The 20720-nt window shown below is 44.2% G+C and overlaps 1 protein-coding gene across 2 annotated transcripts in view; it reads right to left on the bottom strand.

The window, feature by feature from the left end:
- Positions 1–494: 494 nt before the first annotated feature.
- Positions 495–20720, bottom strand: part of CCDC50 (coiled-coil domain containing 50) — a 36016-nt gene continuing 15790 nt past the window's right edge. Inside the window, exons 4-12 of one of the 2 annotated variants that reach the window (XM_015871712.3) lie at positions 19220–19310; positions 17064–17181; positions 12992–13696; positions 10386–10492; positions 9797–9841; positions 9166–9270; positions 8306–8385; positions 7562–7659; positions 849–6572 (exon numbers count right to left, since the gene is read on the bottom strand). In XM_015871712.3, coding sequence (XP_015727198.2) covers positions 6553–6572; positions 7562–7659; positions 8306–8385; positions 9166–9270; positions 9797–9841; positions 10386–10492; positions 12992–13696; positions 17064–17181; positions 19220–19310 — 1369 coding nt within the window. In that variant the 3' untranslated portion in view covers positions 849–6552. Of the gene's footprint in view, positions 6573–7561; positions 7660–8305; positions 8386–9165; positions 9271–9796; positions 9842–10385; positions 10493–12991; positions 13697–17063; positions 17182–19219; positions 19311–20720 lie in introns of both variants that reach the window. The other variant, XM_015871713.3, reaches the window with a different exon arrangement.

The raw sequence follows: 20720 nt of genomic DNA on the forward strand, positions 1-20720 counted from the left end.
GTTCCCACATACAATTCTCTGTGTGCACATTGGCACAGCAGGTGAGAGATGCTGCTGGGGGCTCCAGCTGGCCCCCTTCCCACCACAGCCCAGTGCTCACACAAGCGCCAAGGCTGGCATGAAAGGAGCCTTTCAAAGAAAACAGACCAACCCAGTCATTCCAGACAGAAGTCTACAATAAATTGCAAGTTGGCAGAGTTTTTGGCACTTAGGAGTGCTCTGTATTTACAAGGCTCTTCCTCTGTTAGCCCAAGCCAAGTATTTTTTATTATGTGTTTTGCTGCTCCCTGCCTCCCTCCTGGGACCAGTTGAATGTGACTGCATCCTTACCTGGCTCCTCTGAAGACATCACCCACTTCGAGGACATCGGTCATGTTTCCTCATTGCCTTCTGGCAAACTGCTGAAGGTCTGAGCTGCTCTTGGGAAGCTTCACAAGACAACATTTAACAAACCAAAAACCACATTAACAAAAAAAGAAATAAGTATCCTACCCTTGCAAATAATTACACAGCTTTTATTTTTCAGCATCACAATCTCAGGAAATGAAACAGTCCAAATCCTTTCAAAGACATTACACAGTTGTTGGTTTTTTTTCCATCTCTCTGGCCACAAAACAATCAAATTAAATACAAACTGTTGTTTTGCTACATATCTATTAAATTGGAAGAACATAATTATTGGTATAATCTGCAAAGCTCCGGGAGCCAGAAGTGGAATGAAGCGCTGCTTTCACCATGCTCTTGTGTGACCCACAGCAGGACACACTGTATGAGCCTGACACACTGGGGGGAAAAGGACCCCATTCCCATTCAGTGTTCCCAGAAAAGCAGACAGAGGGACAGAAGGATGGGGTCAGTAACAAAATACAACAGTTTATTGAACAAAATGGGGCAAGGCAATGTTCCCTTTACATTCAATGAACTCAGGAGTTAAGAAGCCAAACATGCTACACACACACACACGGACACGATACTTTGGTTAAATGTCATTCAGAAGTTCTATGCCAAACCTGGTAAAATTAGAGAGTGAACAGTCAAAAATAAGAAAAGAAATAGGCTTGCATAGACAGATTATTGTCAGTGCGCGATTTATACTTAAGGATTAGCTGTTGCAACACAGGGTACACTTGCAGCTCTGAGGAAGTTCAACCGCTCGACTATCTTATGGCCAACATTTAGATCCAACAGGCCGAAAGCTTACCCTGAAGAGCTAAATTAGACAACCGCAGCTTTTCTGAGGCAGTTAGCTATATTGCAGTGCACAGATGCAGCTGGAGACACACTGTGGAGTCTACTTAAGAGTGAACACTGATACAGTGAAACTTGTTTGCTGTGAAGTAGAAAATACTCATTTGTGTGCTGCTGTCTGCTGTAGGATTCTTCTGTGATGAGCATCAGCTGCACAGCTCCAGCCTTGCCCTGTGCCACCCCAAGAGGAGGTGGTGGCTGACATTTGCAGCCCACAGGCTGTGGGCAGTGCAGCTTCTCAGCACAGGACCTGTGTAGTGCAGCCTGTCTGGGGCATCGCAGTCCAAGTGGCACTTGTATGAAGCACAGGCATTACTGCACAGAAACGTGCTGCAGGACATGTTATAAGAGTACAATAAACCGGAATCTCTGCAAGTTTGTGCCTGCTCTCCACAAGAAGAGATGAGCTGCCTGCAGAATGCACAGTGTGAGGGGCACAGCTGTGCCTCACACCCATCTCCCAAAGCAATTGCAAAACCACACATTGAGAGCCTTGAGAGCAGGTCAAGACTAAAATGGCCCATCTGCTGGGGACGGATATAAGGCAGATTAAACATCAAAGTCACCCCTAAAAGGGGACTCCTGCTCCAGCAGCATCCCTGGGCTTCTCTGCCACAAACAGGACAGCAGAGAGCTGGGTCAGCCCTGCTACAGGCTGTGCTTCATTTCCTATCGCAGCTGAACACAGTCTTGCAGCATCAGTGCTCCTGCCCTTCCTCACAGCAACCATCTACTTGGGTAGCAGGTGCCCAGGAGAATGTTCTTTCCAAGAACTGATGAGTTATATGGACTGGCTGCACTACATGACAGGAGTGTAAACGAAGCAGGGGAATCCTCACACTGTCTCCAAAGTGCTCCCCTTATATATAAATTAGCAATCCACAGTTAGCTTGCATACAGGTTAATATGAATGCAAATAAAAACCTTGATAATAAAAAATATAATACACACATTGATCAATAAACTGAATGAATACCCTAGAATGTAACAGTTGCTGTAATTTGGCACAAAATAAAAAACAAAAAACCCAAAAAACTCAAAGGTATTGCAAAAAAACAAAATCCATTTTTTTTTTCCTATGTGTGTTACCAAACTTGATTTAGAAACAGACATGTGGGAATGAAAAGATATAAAAATACTGTACATACAAGATCCCTTTTACAGAGCAAAGCAGGCTGCAGCATTTGTAACTTCTATCCTTCCTCCCTGAGAGGAGGAAATTCAATGATGAGACAAATCCATCTATCCCTAACAAATGATATTTTCCCGCCCCCACTAAGTTCAAAACCATGAAGTTCCTTACAAAAAGATGAGATTAACCTGTTTGGTCTATTCCCATGATGATAACTGCTTCTCAGGAAGCTGTACAGTCCATGATTTAAGACAGTGTTTCATAGCAAGGTGACCCAGATCAGACTGCTGAAGACATTGAGTATCTCTGCAGGTAAGGCACGACCACTCGGGTTCACCCAACCTCTCTTCTGCGGATCATTGTGCTTCGGACGGAGGCAAGGAGGTGGTGAGAGCTCTTGCTGGTGAGATGTGCCTGCTGTGGAGATCAGGAAGTGCCACGATTCCACAGTGATGGACTCTCCACGTTCCCTTGTTAATGCAGGTAGTAAGACAGGGATACAAGATCTGAGTGATCAGGATAGGGGTCCCGGCTCTAACGCACTACTAAATTCTGAGCAAAACCATAGCCAGAGCTACTGAGACTCAGCAAGAAAAAACAAACACACACAAAAAAGAAGTCATGAATTTTTCTGCCACAGCAACAGATATTGCTCTAGTTGTTTCTTTTTTAAGAACAATTTCACTGTGCTCCTCCCCCCCTCCCCCAGGGAGGTACGTGCAAGGTGCTGATTTTGTATCTAAGTCTGTGCCACTCCATCTTGCTGACTCTCAGCAGAACTGAGGTGCTGAGCTCCAGGAAGATTTGGCTTCTTGCTCACCTCTGACCTTAGCACTTGTTGACTTCAATGGTGCCATGGACGTGGCTATTAATTAAATATGCAGGGCGCAATCTTTGCATGAGGCTCTCTGTGCAAGGTCTGCAAGACATGCCAGATGAACAACTGCTCTGTTTATCCCCTATTTATTGTATTCTTTTCTCAGTTATCAATCTTAGCATTTCTCCCTGTAGGTGTCAGCTCTCTTCCAGCAAAACCTCAAGGTCCTTGTTTCCACAAGGGCCATGGAAAAAATAAAGCAGAAGCAGAACAATGGAAGGCAAACGAATAAAGGCAGGGAATAAGATTTACAAAGGAAGCACTGAGGAAAGATACAGAGCAAAGCAGCCCCAGGGCACTCAGCACTCCCTGGAAACATCCAAAGAAGTTGCAGACAATCCCAGCTCCTTCCCATGAACTCCCTCTTCTTGGTGCCATCACTAGACAGCATGGCTGGCCTGAGAAGGCCAATAAGTAGATGCTGCAGCTTTACAGTCTAGGCACTGGGTCATTTTTCTGGACTTCACTTAGCTTCCAAACCAAATCAGCCACAATGATCCTTCACATCATTTCCACTCAATCCCATTGAAGTCAACAATCTGAATGCTCAAAAGCATCTCTCCCAATTTAATAGGCTCTTCTTCAGCCAGCAGGCTCAGGGCCTTTGTGACTTTCCTGATCAGAAGGACAGAAGTAACATCAGCCAACTGCAGTGCAAGAAAGCCCATCACAGTTATCTCCAGAAGCCCAGGAAGGGCTGGATCCCTATTTAGCGGCTTCCCTCATGCCTTGTGCAGAGGGTCACCATTTTCCCATGCAAAGTGTGAACAATGCGCTACTGCTTTCTTATTTGGCAGGATTTTTCCCCATCAATTTTCATTAGTGCCCAGATGATACAAGCAGCAAGGTCTGGGATACCTGCAGGAGTATTAGCACACAAAACCCTACCAGGCATCCATTTCACAACAGTAAATACACTCTAATGGCAAAGGAGGGGAAAAATCCCACAGAAAAGAAGAAAAAAAATGGCATTTTCAGCAGTAAAAATTTTGACTGTTACATGAAATACAAAAATAAACTTTTATAAAATAAAGTCACCGCAAATGAAGTTGCCACAATGATCCAAGTTATCAAATAATAATAATAAAAAACCTGTTTATGTTGTTTTTTTCCCCCCCCAATCCCTTAAAAACAACATTAACACTTCTGAATGGACACAGATGGAACAAGAAGAGGGCACAAGGAAAGAGCAGTACAATCTAGCCACTGGCTGAGATATTTCCTGAGAAGAAAAGAGCAAACAAGCAAGAGCTTGCAACTCATCTAAGCACTCATGCAAGTAAGCAAGACCACAGCCTGGAAGTGAGGGTATGCAACTGGGTGGCTGGTGCACAAAGAGTTATGCTGCAATGTTTTTTGGTTAGCATATGCCTGGAGCTGAGGGGTTACCTGGTACTTCATAGGTACAGAAGTGGGAGTAAGAGATGGAAGTCTGAGTTGTTATTCAAGGCAAGAGCTCGTGCTGTGTTATTAAATGTGCCCTTGCAACCTCTGCAAAAACAAGTTGCTTTTTATTCCTAGTGATTTGTCTCAGTAGCTATCCTAACCAAGGAAAACAGCCAAAGATAAAGCCTTTCAGCTGTCTACAGGCTTGAATTGTACATTAGTGCAAGAACAGAGAGCCATCATCTCCTCTGACTTTCTATCAGCACTCCACGCCAGCATCTGCTCTCAACAAAGCTCCATAGAAGTGTAAGGCTCCTTTCTCAGGCAGCTGCACAGGCCAGTGGTGAGGCTGAGAATAATCACAGCTCTGCCTCATATCCTCAGCAAAGCCAGCAGCAGAACTGTGACTGCCAGCAGATGATGAAGAGTGTGGCAGGACAGGCTCAGCGTTGTGCTATAAGCAGGTTGGGCACTGAGGCGCTGCAGCCAGGCTCTACCACCATGAATGAGACCGCCAAGCAAGTAACTTGTACTGGGCTGGGTAGACTGAGCCAGTATCCAGCCACTAAGCTTTGCAGCTTAAAAATGCACTTGGCAAAAAAAAAGTCAGCAAAACAAAAGAACTGGGATGACAGAAGCAAGGGGACAAGGCTGCTTCTTACCGCAAAAGGATGATTCTCAAAGAGTCAAGGGAAGGCAAACCATCAAAAGGAAAAAAAGAAACAAGTACATGAACAAATCTGCACAGAGGACTTAAAACTTGGAGATGCCACTGTGCCCTGCAGAGCAATGGTTTGGTCCTGACTGGAGCTCGTCTGGTGTGCTGGACAGAGCAAAGTCAGAGGGAGGCAGTTAGCACATGTTCTGCACAGTTTGGCACTATGGCTACCTCAAAGTGGTGAGAAGTAACTGTAGCTTTTGGATTTAATCCTCTAAGTCCATTTGGCCCCATGTTTATAAGACATGTTTCTGTTCAGACACAAGTTACTGTGCTGAAGTGCATCAGTAACTGAACTAGGAGTTACAGTAACTCTTAACGTGGTTTCTGTGGAATTCCTTGGCTTGCACCACCCGGAAGCTCAAAGCAGGTGACCACAGAGATCTCCTCAAGCACTTAAATTCATTTGCATGATTCTCCCCAACCCACAGCTCACAGCTTCATCAACTCCCTGGCATGCCTTAAAAGCCATGCACACAAAGGCTTAATTTCAACTGAAATAGTCTTTTCCTCCTAACCGTCCTATCCTATACCCCAAAGCTAACTGCTTGGTTAAACGCTCTAAACAAATTGCTGGGAACCCTAGAAATAAACACAGCATTTAAAGAGTTTTACTCTGCAGGCAACTTCTTCCTCACCACCCCCAGGTTCCAGCTTTGGATTATGAACTCTGTGAGGATGCTCTCTCCTTCCTGCAAGCTAACGCAACTGTTAGATTGGCTCCATTGTTATCCAGCAGCAGAAGAAACACACATTCCCCTCTTAGAACTCTTTGCTCAGCCATCCTAACACGGAAAGGACATGCAATTGAGATGTTCTGCTACACTGCCATGACCCAGCTCATATCTTGAATTTTTCTCCCTGTTGTATGTGCAACTCTATTTGTGAAAGCTCCAGCCAAAGCCTAAAAATAAAAGGAAAGCCTGAAAGGAATATAAGAGGGAGCTGTTATTGGCTTGTTGATTCACGCAGTTCAGTGGTGGCTAGATTGTACGGCACTGCTTGACTGATCACATATGGATAAAAAATAGAAATGAACAAACGTTCCTTATTAATACAATGACACTTAAAAAGGAGATCCTGAGAGTGGAAGGTGGATCCCCCACAGGGTAAGGATTTGAGAAAGTTGCCTGGCAATTCCAGTAATGTTTGCTACAGAAGAGTCAGTACCAAAGCAAAGGCTAGCATAGTTTACTGCTTCCTACGGGAACCTGGAAAGCAGAACAGAAACAAAACAATCTGTAAGGATAGTTCCTGATAAAGAAAATACAATGACCTGCAGTCTTATTACTTGTACTGCCCTGCTGGGTGTCTGAATTGGTAAAGTCAAACATCAAAATGAGAATTGTACATTACTTTACTGGAACAAAAGGAAGCATAGATTCACAAGACACTCATTGCTTCCAGGCCATGAACAGCACTGTAGCCGCATTTCAGTCTTACTAAATAAAACAGAATGAACACAGAGCCATATGAACTGCCATCAAATTCCAGCTCTTGTGCTCTATAACCATTAAGAAAGCTTTCCAAACTTTAAATTTTGGAAAGTAAACTGTCCATATTTAAGCTGCAATCAGTGGAGTTGGAAGCAATCTGAACCACTGACTCAAACTCTGGCTGCACCTTTCTTCCCTCAGGGACTCCAGAGGTAACTCAGAGAACTGGCATTCAGGTTTCAAGAGCTGGAGGGAGGGTGATCCTAAATACATTGCACTGCTGCCAAACTATTTCAGGAAATGAGCCAACAAAACATTGAGATGCAACAGGAACAAAACAAGCCTGTTCTCAGGACAAGCTTTTGTATCATCCCACTCATCCGCCAGACAGGAGAGACTCTGAGGCTTTTTGTCATGTATTGGATTGCTTGATATTTGTGAGTCACCTAAAACCCATCACATCATTGTCTTGATGTTATTTCTCCTTCATTTGCTGCCCGAGTTTACAGTCATTTATCATTGAGAGATCATAGAGAACAAGCAGAGAGCAGTTTGACAATCTTGAGGCAAACCAGTTCAGCTATTTACTCTCAGCCAGCAACGTGCTAAGCAAGTAATGCTCAAACACTGAACGACATCATCTGCCTGCTGGGACAAAAACAGCCATTCTTCCCCTTTCAACTGTTCTGTCCTTCAGGCTAGTTATCTGAAGAAAATAGCCCACAATAATCCACATGCTGAGCCAGCTGCAGACTTGATCCTACCTTTAGGAGAGTGCTCAGGTTTGGAAAACTGGCGTAAGGGGCTGGGCTGGCTTGTGTAATACCGAGCATGCTCAAAGTCATCAAGGAGAGGCTGTGATCTGCCAAGCATGAGAAAGGACCTTGTTAGGTGTTATCAGGATTGGAAATCAAAACTGCCAAGGTCATTCATTTCCAGCATCCAGTCTCACATCAGAAGCACCAGTCCCAGGTATGAAGAAATTCAGAAGATGCACAGCATTACAGCACGTACCCACCAGTTCAGGGAATAGGCTGTCTGAAGCACAACACACTCACTGCAAAGGGTGTGTCCCCACACAGCAGCAGGAGCAGTGCATAGGACTCAGCTGGGGAGCAGGGACACAAGGGAATAGCTGTGTAAATGCAGTGCGATTATTCCTTCCTGCCCAGAGATGTCATTTCATTTCACATTCCCGGCAGTCCTTTAACCCTCATGATGCTTTTCTGCCATTTAACAAATGTCACTGCACAGGCTCATCAATCTCTGTCAGTATCAAGCAGGAAGACCAATATGGCCAGATGCCACGAGCACAGAGAGTGACACACGTCACCAAGCACCTCGTGAGCTCTGTGTCAGACATCCCCTTCCAGTGCTAAGAGCTCTGCTCTCTGCCAAGCCCCTTCGTGAGTCAGTCTGCTCACCCCACAACTGCTCCCCATGACTCAGATCCTGAGCACTTTCCTGAATGTGCTTCCCCAGATCTACCAGCTGTACATTCAGCTCACCTTGAAGACTTATCACTTTTGTGTCGCTGAGTTTCAGGTCCTTCTTTTGACCTTGAGCGCGGGGACTCACTTGCATCGTGCTGATGGGAAGAAGGGAAAGCAGTTCACATCTGCATGCCTTGCAAGACACCAGTTGCATCAAGACTGCCTCAGCTCCTTTTGTGCTCTGGTTATGCACGCTAACCACAAGCAGACATTTGCAAACAGGATCAGGACTAGTTTCCAGTAACTGAAACTCAGTCTTGCTGAGCCAAACATAATCTTTGCTCAAAATTCAGGACAGCACTGGGGGTCCCATCTGAAAACTGGGGTCAGGTGCATGTGGTCTGTGCATAATGACTGAATGCAGCAGGGCTCATCGCAAGGGACAGCTGCACACAGCTGTGCTGCTGCAACTGTTCAAACATGGTAAGAAGTCCAAAACCATGAGCTACCTTCAGCTGGCCCCAAGATTAACACAACACCCCCTTTAGCACATTACTACAACAGACTGTGAAATCTGTTTCTTATCTCCTTCCACAACAGCTAGCCAAAGTTCTGCAGCATAACTCACAAAAACCTAGCATAGGCTTGATATACTCAATACTTCGGTTATGGTGCCAATTTCATTATGAAGGAGGGACAACTGGAGCAGCTGTGCTGTCCTTGTACCTGTGATGACCAAAGAAAACCAGCTACTGCTCCAGCAAGGACTTCAACATATGGAAAACTCTGTCTGCAAAGTAGCTGAATAACAGGCAACAGGACCCTTTTCATGCAAGGATCTGTCTGGTTCCTCCTGGCCCCGTGTTATAATCTCACCACCCCCTGGAACAACATTACAGCATTTCATTTGTGAGGCCTCCTGAAGCTTGACATACCTTCCAGTCTTGATCATTCCTCCTCCTTTCAAAGGAAGACTTTTCTTTCTCCTTCCCTTTCTTGAAAGCCTTTTTTTCTTCTGCCATCAAGAGACGAGCAATCTCCTGAAAGGGAAAACAGAGCGTGTCAGAAGGTTTTACCACTCTTGAGGGTTTGAGCTGTTCATATCCTTTTCTATGCTATGTCAATTGGATGCAAAGCCAGGATTACCAACGTCTATGATCAGGGATCAAATGCCAGAGCAGAAGTGAAATGTACTACATGCTGCATGCCCAGAGGTCCCCCAGTTCATCTGCTTGTGTTAGCAGAGCCTTTCTGCCCTTTGTTTCTTTTCCTTCAGTGCTGAGTTCACCTTGTAGCACCTCTGATAACCTTCTAACAGGGTTCAGTTACAGGAGATGCTTTTCTGCAGCCACATAGCTCCTTCCTCTGTCATAGCTGCAACAGGCAGCACAACTCCCTGCTTGGCTAACCTGAACACACACATGAAAACCAGCCAGAAACAAACCTCACTGGAGGCCTGAACTTCTGCTGCACCAAGGGAGATGGACAATTAGAGGGTCAGACAGGGCAGGTGGAGTTCAGCAGTTTCCGCAAGTAAAGGAATACTACAGACATTTAGCTTCTTACCTCATCTTGGGCCACTTGAGCTGCCATCTGATCTGCTTGATTGGCCTTAAAAAAAGAAACAAACAAAACAGTAGTATCTCTGAATTGTTCAGATACATCAACCTATTGGAAAAGGAAAATGAGTTTCCCATTGGAATACACTACCATCCTCTCCAAACATACTAAATTAATCCAACATTTACCTCAAAACCCAATACCAAAGTGGTATTTCAGTGGAGTTTACTCTCCACCTATCTGCCAAGACACTCCATAATCCATAAATGTCCATTCTACCATTCTCTTCCCAAGATACTGGCCTGTCCCAGCTCACCACACTGCCTACAGGCCATCTTTTCTTGCCTGAAAGCATTCATTTAATATCACTCTGCTTCTACCACTTAGTTTTCAAGTGTATGATTCGGGAAAAAGACTCTACTGTTTGGACAGAAGCTTTCACTCTTTAACTATGGAAGGCAGAGATGACCATCAGACCACATCAACAAGACCTGAGATCTAAGTCACAGTCAAACACAAAAGGTGTGCAGATTCAAGTTATCACTGATGGGTACCTTGATTTCTTTAATGTGGCCAATACATTCTCTCTACTCACCAGGAGCTCTTCTTCTTGCAGTTTCCGAGCAATCTCTGCGTCAGACAATTCCTGTTCCCTTCGGGGTTTATCGTAAACAGTTTGCTTTGTCCCCCTCAACTTAGTTCCTACAGAATTGAGAGAAAACAATCAACTCATCCGTTCCCCAAATGCTTCAGAAAGGAAATCCCCACCATCTCCTCAGCCACCTGCAAAGCTCCCACTCAGGGGGCCCACAAACCACTACAGCATATCTGTCAGGCAAACATTTTGACAACACTTTAGCTAAGGTGCTGCATGTACCTTAGAGAGAGGTTTCTCTTTACATACAGTTAAACTCCATCTTCCATGACAAATGCAACTGTATGACAAAAAAGTTGTGCCTCTTGCTGCAGCTTTTGCTGGCATGACGACGATACCAAAGGACTCAGATTTTTTACACTGGCAAAACTCAACAGCAGAGAGCAGCCTAATGTATTTACTACAAGCACAGCAGAGATCAGAAACACTCCAGCACAACATAAGCTGCAAAAGGTGGCTGGGACAGACTCACATGAGGTTTCTGACAGTTTTGTTCCTTTGTCTGACCCATGAATTTTGCAATACACAGTTAGAAAACACATAAACATTTCTGGAGTTCATGCAAGGTTCAGGTCTTGCTTTGAGTACATAGGTCTTTGTTTTGTTCTTAATGCTTACTTCAAAGATAAGGTTTTCATTTTCACTTTGTTTTAATTTTCATTTCAAAGCCAAACCATCCACAAGTGTTTTAAGGTATTGCATTTTTAATCCCTCCATAGTCTATTTGCTATAGACTATACCAAAGGAGACCTACTGCATCCCCTCTACAAAATGCATGACCTCATTCACATATAATGAATGTCTTCCCCTTCCAACTGTAGTTGGAACTGTAATGCTCAGCAATCTGACATTTAAATGAGCTTCTGCTTTATATCTGCAATACACCACTACACGGATATCTGTATCTCTTCCATTACAAACTCAGAAAATAAGCTTCACTTCTATCCTTCTAGCCACACTGTTTACACATTGATTACAAATGCATGTAATATCCTGGTGGCTACATATCAACTTATTGATCAGGCGAGAGCGAGGAGAAAAAAAAAAAAAGATATTTTTAGTGGTCAGTAGGTTACTTTCTGTGCATTTACCAAACCAGCATCATACCCAATGGTGCATCTCAAATGCTTCAAACTACAGAAGGACAGAGACCTCAAGCATCAACCTCAAGAATAGGTGTTGAAAGGTGACATATGGGGTATTTTTGCTTTTGTTTCCCTTAAGTCAACTGACCAATAATCTTAAGCACACAGCACTCTTCTTGCAAATGTAACATAAAAAGAAACCTTTTAGCAGTTCTGGTGGTTCCAGTTAAGTGCACAGCGTGGCCTTTCAGGAACAGTTTGATCAGTCCAAGCTGGAAAGATCTGCAGTCTCAAGGCAGCAAAGGAACTCCAGCAAAAAGCACCAGCCTGGTCAGAGTTAAAATATTCAGACTGCTTCCAAGGCCATGGTAAATACAGCCTTTATTTCCACACTGGAATGAATAGCCCATACAACACCATTGCCCCTAGGAAGAACAAAACTGAATTTCCAGGAATTGTTCACCAAACAGCCAGAGACTGGGCTTGCCTTACACATAGTCTGGTCCCAGCCTCCATCTGATCAGAAAGCAATAAGTGTTACTTCCATATCACTTCTGCCCACATTCAGGGAGCACAAAGACCAGCCCAATTCCCACAGGACAAGGATAAGAGCTTCCAGCTATTCGGACTCAGTGTCAGTGTGATCAGATACCGAGTCACACAGGCCCATGTTGTATGATAGCCCAGTTAACATCTTCCACTGCCCCCAAAGAAAAGTTTTGAATGTTGAACAAAGAATAATGCTCCTGGCATCTCTGGAGACAGACATGCATCATCTGCTCCACCTCATTCAGGTGAGAACCAGTTGCAGGGCCTGAAGCATGAGTTTCCCACCATGTGGCAGGCACAGACTCAAGCCTCCGAACTCCTACTTTCACTAAGAAACCAGTCCTTGCACCCACACAGGTTAAAAAGCAGTAAGACATATCTTGATTTTTGAAGGTCACCACTCCCCCCAGTACTATCTAACAAAAACTACAGACCACAGAAATATCTACTTGTACAGAATTTGATGAGAACCTCATCTTTACTTTGCCAACAAGTCTCTCAATGGGAATTGGAGGGAAGTTGCTGGCTTAAGCCAACTGTCCTCATTTACAGCCTTGTATCCCACATCAAATCCCATTCCTGTGATACAGAACCACAGCACAAAGTGTCTCAATGAAAATTAAAAAGAGAATTCTAACACAAGATAAAGGGTACAATTTCCAACAATACCTTCTTACCTATCCACTTTAATGCCATGAGGACATGTCTGGAAATTAACAGTGAGAGTCTTAGTGGCTAAGATGAATATCATTAAATAGAGGAGAAACCACAGCAAGATTCATCAGGTACACACTGCAGACTGATATAGGAGATTAAATGTCTTCATAAGAAAACCCCAGTTTTAGATAAGAGGATGGGGCAATCAAAGATCCATCCTCACGCACAGATATGCCTTCCCCATCACTTGGTTACCTGAGTCTTTCCGGTAGTCTCCAACCTTTTCCTGGGTCACAGTATGTGGGGATGGGGAAGGCCTCCTATGTTCTGCCCTTTTGCAGTCTCTCTCCTCACCCCTCCTACGATCTTCTTGGGATCTGGACTCCCGGATCCTGCCCTTGTGCTTCATTTCATGAGAAGAGTGGCCTCGATAGCGGGATTTGTGGTTTTCAGGGTGCACCAGCTGGCTGCCGCCCCGACGCCAGGTCTCCTGCTCAGCCTCCAGCTCCACATCAAGAACAGGAAGGCGCTTTGCTCCATCTCGCCTTGTCAGCTTTCTACTGTGCTGTGCCTGCTCTGTGAGTCCACACTCCGACTCCAGGTCAAGACTGAGAGGTCTCCAAGACTTCTCCCTCCCAGGTGCACTCCTGTCCTGGAGTTCCCAGTTGCCACTGTGCTCACCGGCACCACGACCAGCCTCTCTTTCCAGGACAAGGCTGGGAGGTCTCCCAGACCCACTCTGGCTGGCAGATCTGCACCCATGCCGATGGCTATCAGTGGCCTCACTTGGTTGAGGAGACCTACAGCAATCTTCCAGTGGGGCATGCCTGTGTTGGGGGGCACTGCTGGATAAAGCTGAGCGCGCTTTTTGGTGCTCTCTCTGTCGGTGCGTGTGCCTATTATCACCACGTGCCCTGTGAGGCTCAGAAACCTGCTCCCTGGGATCAGCCCGGAGGTGCTCTGAGCAGCAGGGGAGGGACAAACAAGGAGCTGGTTAGTGACATGGGGCTAGTGGGAGCTCAGTGAGGACAGAATCACAGTCTGATGCAAGGAAAAAAGCTGGAAACGGAGGTAAAGCACAGTGTGGCTGGAAAGGAATGAATGGGGACATAATGCTTACGAGATGCAACAGCAAAGAGTGGAATGGGGGCCGTGCTTACATCAGGGCAACACAGGAGGCAAAGGGGTTAGAGCAAAAAGCATAGCTGCAGCCCCAAAGCATGCCTGAACATGTCCTAAAGTGAGGATAAGCCGATGCAGAGATTAAAGATTTTTACTGATGCCATTAGGGCTGAAAAACAGCAGAACAACTCATTTCCTGGTGATCTGTCACTGCTGTGGGATACTGGAACCCTCAGGAAGCAAGGCTGGGGAAGCAGCAGTGGAGCTTAAGGCCAGGAGACTCTAAGCAGAGACTCAGGGTGGATCCTGGTTTATGAGCATCCATGCCTCACTCTGGCTTTAACTACAGGGTTGTTTACCAGAAATAAAAGTCTCACCTTAATGGGCAAATACCCACAGCAAGTGGGAAGAAGAAAAAGAGCTGTGACAGAATTGCTTTTTCTTTATATTTAAAAAGAAAGATGACAGATAGCTGCTGCATCCACGTACTTTCCACCACAAACTGACACCTGAAGCTCCCGAAGACAAAGAATTTTCAGGCTATTCATCTCATAAACAGAAGTTTGGCCTGACTGCAGAGAGGGCCACAGCAGCTTAAGGGCAGGATAAGATTTCACAGCAACCAAGCTCCTGACCTCAGCAGCAGAGCTGGAAAAAGCCGCTTACTCAGCAGCTTAGTGGGGCTGTTTCCTCTGTGCTTTCCAGAAAGCAGGTGGAAATTTTTCTTTGCTTTTAGTTTCAGTCACAACTGCGTGGATGCAGAAGTCTGAGTGTATATGATCTGTTTATCTATTTCATTTCTAATCAACCTATTTGATGAGAAAAAGAAACATTGCACTGAGTGAACCATTATCTCCCCAGCAGCTTTTCAAAGCAAACGTGTACTGCTGCAGAAAAAAATTCCTTCAAGCAGAAGCTGATGTGAAACAGAAGCGTACAAAGAAAAGTGTAAGATTTTTCTGCTCCATTGCTAAGAGTTTTAATATCATCTGAAAACATTTAATAAATTACCCAGCACCTTCTGTCTTAACAAACAGCTCTGCCTTCCCTACAATCATCCACATTTCAGAACTAAGAAAACAAACCAAAATACTTCATGTTCCCTTCAAGTCATCCTATCCAGAAAAATACCTTCTTCTGAGCCAGCAAAAATAGAGCCTACTGAAAACCTACCCTGAAAACAAATGGGTTCTGTTTGTGCGACTTTCAGAATAACCACAGCAGCTCCTGTTAGCTGGTGGGTTTTTGTGTTCAGTTTTAAATTGATTTACAGAAGAGAGACATCCAGTGCAACCATTTAAGTGACTTACTGAACAACGTGCACCAGAATCTGAAAGTAAGAGTCTGAAGTGGGGTTTTGTTGATTTTTAAATGATATTAACAAAGGACTAAGAATTAATTCAATTTGCCATTTAGGGAAAGCTTGATGATTTGACAGAATAGAAAAGGAGATCATGCAAGAGTAAAGCATGGCAGCGTTAGGACAAGTTTGGTGCAGGTAACACAATCATGCCAGACAGCCCAGGCAGGAAATTTACTTTTTGGTTATCACAAGGCTATTAACTCCTCAGCAGGCACTGGTTTCCACAGCACCTTCTGCGGGAGCCAAGTAAACACTCTTTAGGTCCTGGTGTTACTCTCTCAAGCAGCATGTGACTAAGCTAATACTGAAATATTTTTCATGGCACGGGCACTTCTGGTAGGAACTCTGCTTTCTTTCATGTTTATTTTTCCATTTCTTAAAGGCTTGGTTTGCTCTGAAGCAATAACACCAATCCACACTCCTCCTAGATGGGGATATATTTTTATTTGGGCAAGACGGACTAAAACCCAAATAAAGCAAGGGCTTTTCTTTTGTATTTAAGATGAAACCTGATCAAATGGTGCCCAAGTATTTAAAGAGCTTTAATTAATGTGCTAGACAATCCAGACATCAAAATCCATGTCAGTCCCTTCTGGTTTTGAGGAACAGGGATCAAGCGCAGCACTACTACAGAGTCAGGCAATAAATCCTTCTACCACACTTCCAAAACTACAGATTACAGCAGGAAGAAAAATTAGATCCCCAAAATCTCCAAATCCGTAACAGTCAAAGTTCAGAGAGTCGTAGGCTTCTTTCTGTCAGCTGCTCTCTGCTACAAAAACCCATTCTGTTGTACCATCTCTGCCTGGCAACATTACTGCCTCTATTGTAATTTTTCCAGGGATGTGATCCATTTAATGCTGAAAACTTAGAACTGTGGGTTGGCCATAGAACTTTCAGACCAAAGTCTTTCCAACTTTGCGCACATAACAGAACCAGTGGCCATAAAGTTTTCACCTAGTTACTGTTCTGCACTTTGTGCTGTGCATTTTCTCTGCCCTCCTTGAGCTTCTAACTCAATTGGAACTACAATACTTTGAGTTCAGATGAATATATTTAAAATTGCCAGCGGTATGGATGCTAAGATGAGAAATAAGAGCTTTGATTTTCATCTTGATAGTCTGTTGATCAAAAGCAACCTATCTCTTCCCAACCACACTTTCCAAGATAGAACACAAGAGCCACCACCAGTTCACAGCAAAGCAATCACCACATCGCTCCATAATTAAACACACATAGATTCTCCCCTCCCAATTTAAAGAAAGTTCATATTTGATTGCAAAAGACGTCCAGAAGAAAGTAACACAGCACTGAGTCATGTCGTCTTCACAAAATGCCTTCCCAGAGGGTAATCATAGCAAGGATTCACTGGAGATGATCTTGTTATTCAGTAAGTCATTCAAAGCAGTTGTGCTAATTGTAGGGCTTGGATACATACCTGAATGGATTATTTTTTAATTGATTGATTTTTTGAAAAGCTGTTCCATGAACCAGCATTTACTTCCATAAACAAGTAGCAGTGCCAGCACCACAGATGACCACATACATTGAAACAGAAACAGTTCTAAGTGTGGAATTGCATCTGCATTTCTATTCTGCACAGCTGTAGCATCATACAGAAATAACTGACTTATCAGTACACTCAGCTATTGTTTTTTCCTGCACAGGTAATTCCTGACTTTAGAATAAAATCAGATCCTGAGCCTGGAAATTCATGCAATACTACAGTACAGAATGCAGGATTGAATGCAAGTAAGGGAAATCACCCAAACAAAACTAACCTGATCACCAGGTTCACCTACATTAGCATGATCTTGATCCCTTTTACAAGCAGAGACTTACCTCCATTCTCTGAATAATAGCTGTCCTCATAGACTTTGTGTCCCTGGGATTCTGGGTAGTGCTTCTTGCGCTTTTTTTCTTCCTGCAGTTCTTTCTGTTGTAGGAGACGGGCAATGTCCTGCAGAGATGGAAGAAAATAATCGTTACCTTCCCCACAAAACATCTCCAGATGCTTTTATTAGAACACAATTATAAAAACCCTCAGTTTTATTTTTTAAGACAATACTGACAGGGCTATTGTTGCATTCAAACCATAGACTGGACGGGGCTTCCAGCTTAGTGGCTGACAGGAGGCAGTATCAGCAACTAGAACACGACCCACCACTGAGCCTACCCAACAACCTGCAGGTTCCTAGTCCACCTACACGCAAGTCTACTAAGTAGTAACTGCCAAGAAGTGGTAGGAGGGATTTCATGTGCAACCTCAGGCTTTCAGCAACACTTTTGAGGCTCACATGACTCCACTAGCCAAGGAAAAACACAGAAGCACAGACTGTCCCAGGCTGACGGCACTTCTGACTGAAAGCAGTTCCCAGACCAAGACTGGAACTTGCTTCAAACAGGATTTAATTTATAGGGCTCATAGCATGCCAAGCAGGCAGATACATCAATTTGACAGAGGTTGAAGGAAAAGAGAAATCAAATGTGATGTTAGGAGAGAAGAGCTACACACAGCACAGGAGTGCAGTCAGGACCGTAGGCCATTTATCTTGTTGCTGATTTGGTAGATAGGCAATCAAAGAACAGCACTCTGTTTTCTTAATCAGTTTTCCTTCAAGATGACTAATGGTTCAACGAGGTCTAGCAACAGTAAACAGCTCTTTGGGGTTTCCACACTTGGGGCCTGATCTGAAGCTAGGAAGAGAAGCTGGAAGATACCAGCTGGACAACCTTACCCTTGGATGATATTCATCTAAGCCTCCCTAGCCCTCAGGGCTATTATAGAGCTGTGTACGCAGAACGTACGTGGCAGGTAGGAAAAACAACAGTGAAATGCATAGTCAGAACTGAAACACGCCAAAAGCAAAGCAGGCACTGGAGGGTGATGGATGAGTGTTCAAATACCAATTATTATTTCAGTATTCAGATCATTTTGGATGGCAATCAGCTTTGTTAAGGACCTGAGCCCTGCATCAGCACAGGAGACCACCCAAAGGAAATAACACTGGGGACCGTGGAAGGAAAGCAGGACCAATTCAAGACCTCCAGAAGTCCTAACACAAAGTCAGGCAGTAGTGCTTCACCTTCAATACTCATCTGCAGTCTAACCCAGCACATATCTGTTTCAGCCACACTTGAGAACTACCTAGGAACCGATAGGAAGAGAAGGAATATTTGTGGCTTTTCCTCATTACATTGAGGAAGATAGCTCATTACATTGAAGATAGCTCCCAGCATCCAAAGATAATCAGTAGGCTGGTTTGAGAGGTTGCAAGGACTTGCCGTCAGACTGCTGACATCCCAAGAAGCCCTCTGCTTAAACCTGTGTGGCTGCAATACCACCGCCAGCAGAAGCAGGATTGCATCTCCTTTATTTTCCTCAGGAAAATAAGAGAGACGATCACATTTAAAGCACAAATCCTTTAGCTGGTGTTCCCATCTCTCCCATTACATGATCCTCTTGGAAGCTTTTCCATGTCTGGCCAGCATTTCTGTACTTGTTTGGACTTAATGGTACTAGAAAAAAATGAAGTCTTGAACAAGTAAACTGATTTATCAGTTAGCTAAAGACTAATTATTTCTTGTTATTCCAAGAAATAGCCTTGCGTTTAAACGCTATCCATGGAGAAAATGCCACTAGCTGCCTCTTCAGCAATGTAAAATTATCCGGATTTCTCATGGACCTACCTGCAGTTAAATACAGGGACACACTCTAAGCTCACATGCACATTCCTCCAGTCCAGGATTTTCTGGACACCTCAGGAAGACCTACTATTATTTGCTCTCTTTGTTAGCGTGGCATTGTCAACAACAGCCCTTGTAGACCACAGATGTATCTTACACCTGTAACAGGGCACCCTGAAATTTCTGTGCATGCTGACAATCCATGAAGACTGGTGCCAACAGCAGGCAATGCAGCTTCTGCAGCTAACAGCTGAGTAATGCCTGCACTAAAATGGCTGATACAAGTAGCTCTGCCATCTTTGCAAATTTACCTCATCTTTTTCCTCCTGCCGGCGTCGCTGCTCTGCTTCAAAAACCAGCTTCACTTGGATTTCCTGAGCAATCTCTGAGTCCTGCCGTTCCCTAGAAGAGAAGGAAACAAGGATCATAAGTACCTAAAATCACAGACATTAGTTAGCCTGGAAAGAGGGATAAAAAGAGCTAAAAGCAGCTATTCAGTTCACACAGAAGAGTTATTATTCCTCAGCAGTAGTGCAGAGCCCATGAATTCTCATCAGAGACCAGGACTCCCTGTACTTAATGCTGCCGGTATTTAGAAAATAGGTCCCAAAACATCCATGATCAAAGTACAAAGCATGAGAAAACAGACTCATAGGCAGTTTGCTAAGAAAGGAGATAGGAACAATAAGACAGAGCAGGCCAAGGAAGTACATAGGAGTCTCTGCAAACAGCAGTCTAATGCTGCTGAGGAGCACTTGTACACACAGTGCCAAGGGATGGGTTTAGGGGTAAGGTTAGCACAAGCATTTCTGGAAAGTGGTTTTCAGATGAAAGCCAAGAAGGAGAAAGCACAGCAATGCTTATTAGACACGCAGCACATAGGCCAAGCGGAAGCTAGAGCAGCAGTTTAGTAATGAATGAGAAATGCTGCCGAGGTGGAATGAGATACAAAAGCAGAAGCACAATCAGTAGAGAACACAGCAATGTACATAAGAATGAGGGGTGGGAAGCATCACTGCACATGTGGGAGCAGCACAGGACTATATTAACTGGAGAACAGAAAAACAGTAATTGTGACATAAAATGTTGTGTTTCCATGGGTTAAATGTGGGTTGGTAGACCAGGAAAGATGTATTTGTGGGATGTCATACAGAAAGCATCTGCAAGAATTGTGCAATGCTCAGCTGCAAGCTCCGACTCCCAGCAAGCAGGCCTGAATGACAGCCAATGGTTCTTCAAGGCAATCCAGAACAGGGGTGAGGGATTAGAGAATAAACATTAAGAGCTCTTTCTTTCAGCACTGTTGAAATGGAGCCAATGACTGCCCTGAACATGTCAGAGGGGGGGAAAAAAAGAAGGGGAAAAAAAGGGAAAAAATAACATCTATCAATCTACAGGTATCTCTGCAGTTGCAATTGCTAAAAGGTAAGGCACAGGAGACAGGAATGAGAACAGCAACAGGCAGAGCTTGCTTTATCAGGATACAATCTTTGGAAGAATATGCTAGCAATGATCAGATAGGTGATGGGAGGACTACCAAGAGTATACTATGGAAGTCAGGCAAATATTTCAAGAGAAGCAGGTTCAGCTACATGAAAGCTGCACATTGTGGGCCAGAGCACCTGTTCTTGTCTTGAGGAAGGATCAGGATTTAAATGACCTGGCACACTTGGAGGCAATGGACCGGAGAGGTGTCTGGGACATGAGCTGATCTGATTAAAATCTCACATGCAAACAAGCATTTCAGCAGCAAAGCTGAGAGAAATGTTGTTGGAGCAATCAATGGCACAACAGAGGCTTATTTTATAGAAG

This window comes from Coturnix japonica, chromosome 12 (genome assembly GCF_054131305.1).
Source record: "Coturnix japonica strain WE chromosome 12, WE-NBRP24, whole genome shotgun sequence".
NCBI classification, from domain to species: Eukaryota; Metazoa; Chordata; class Aves; order Galliformes; family Phasianidae; genus Coturnix; species Coturnix japonica.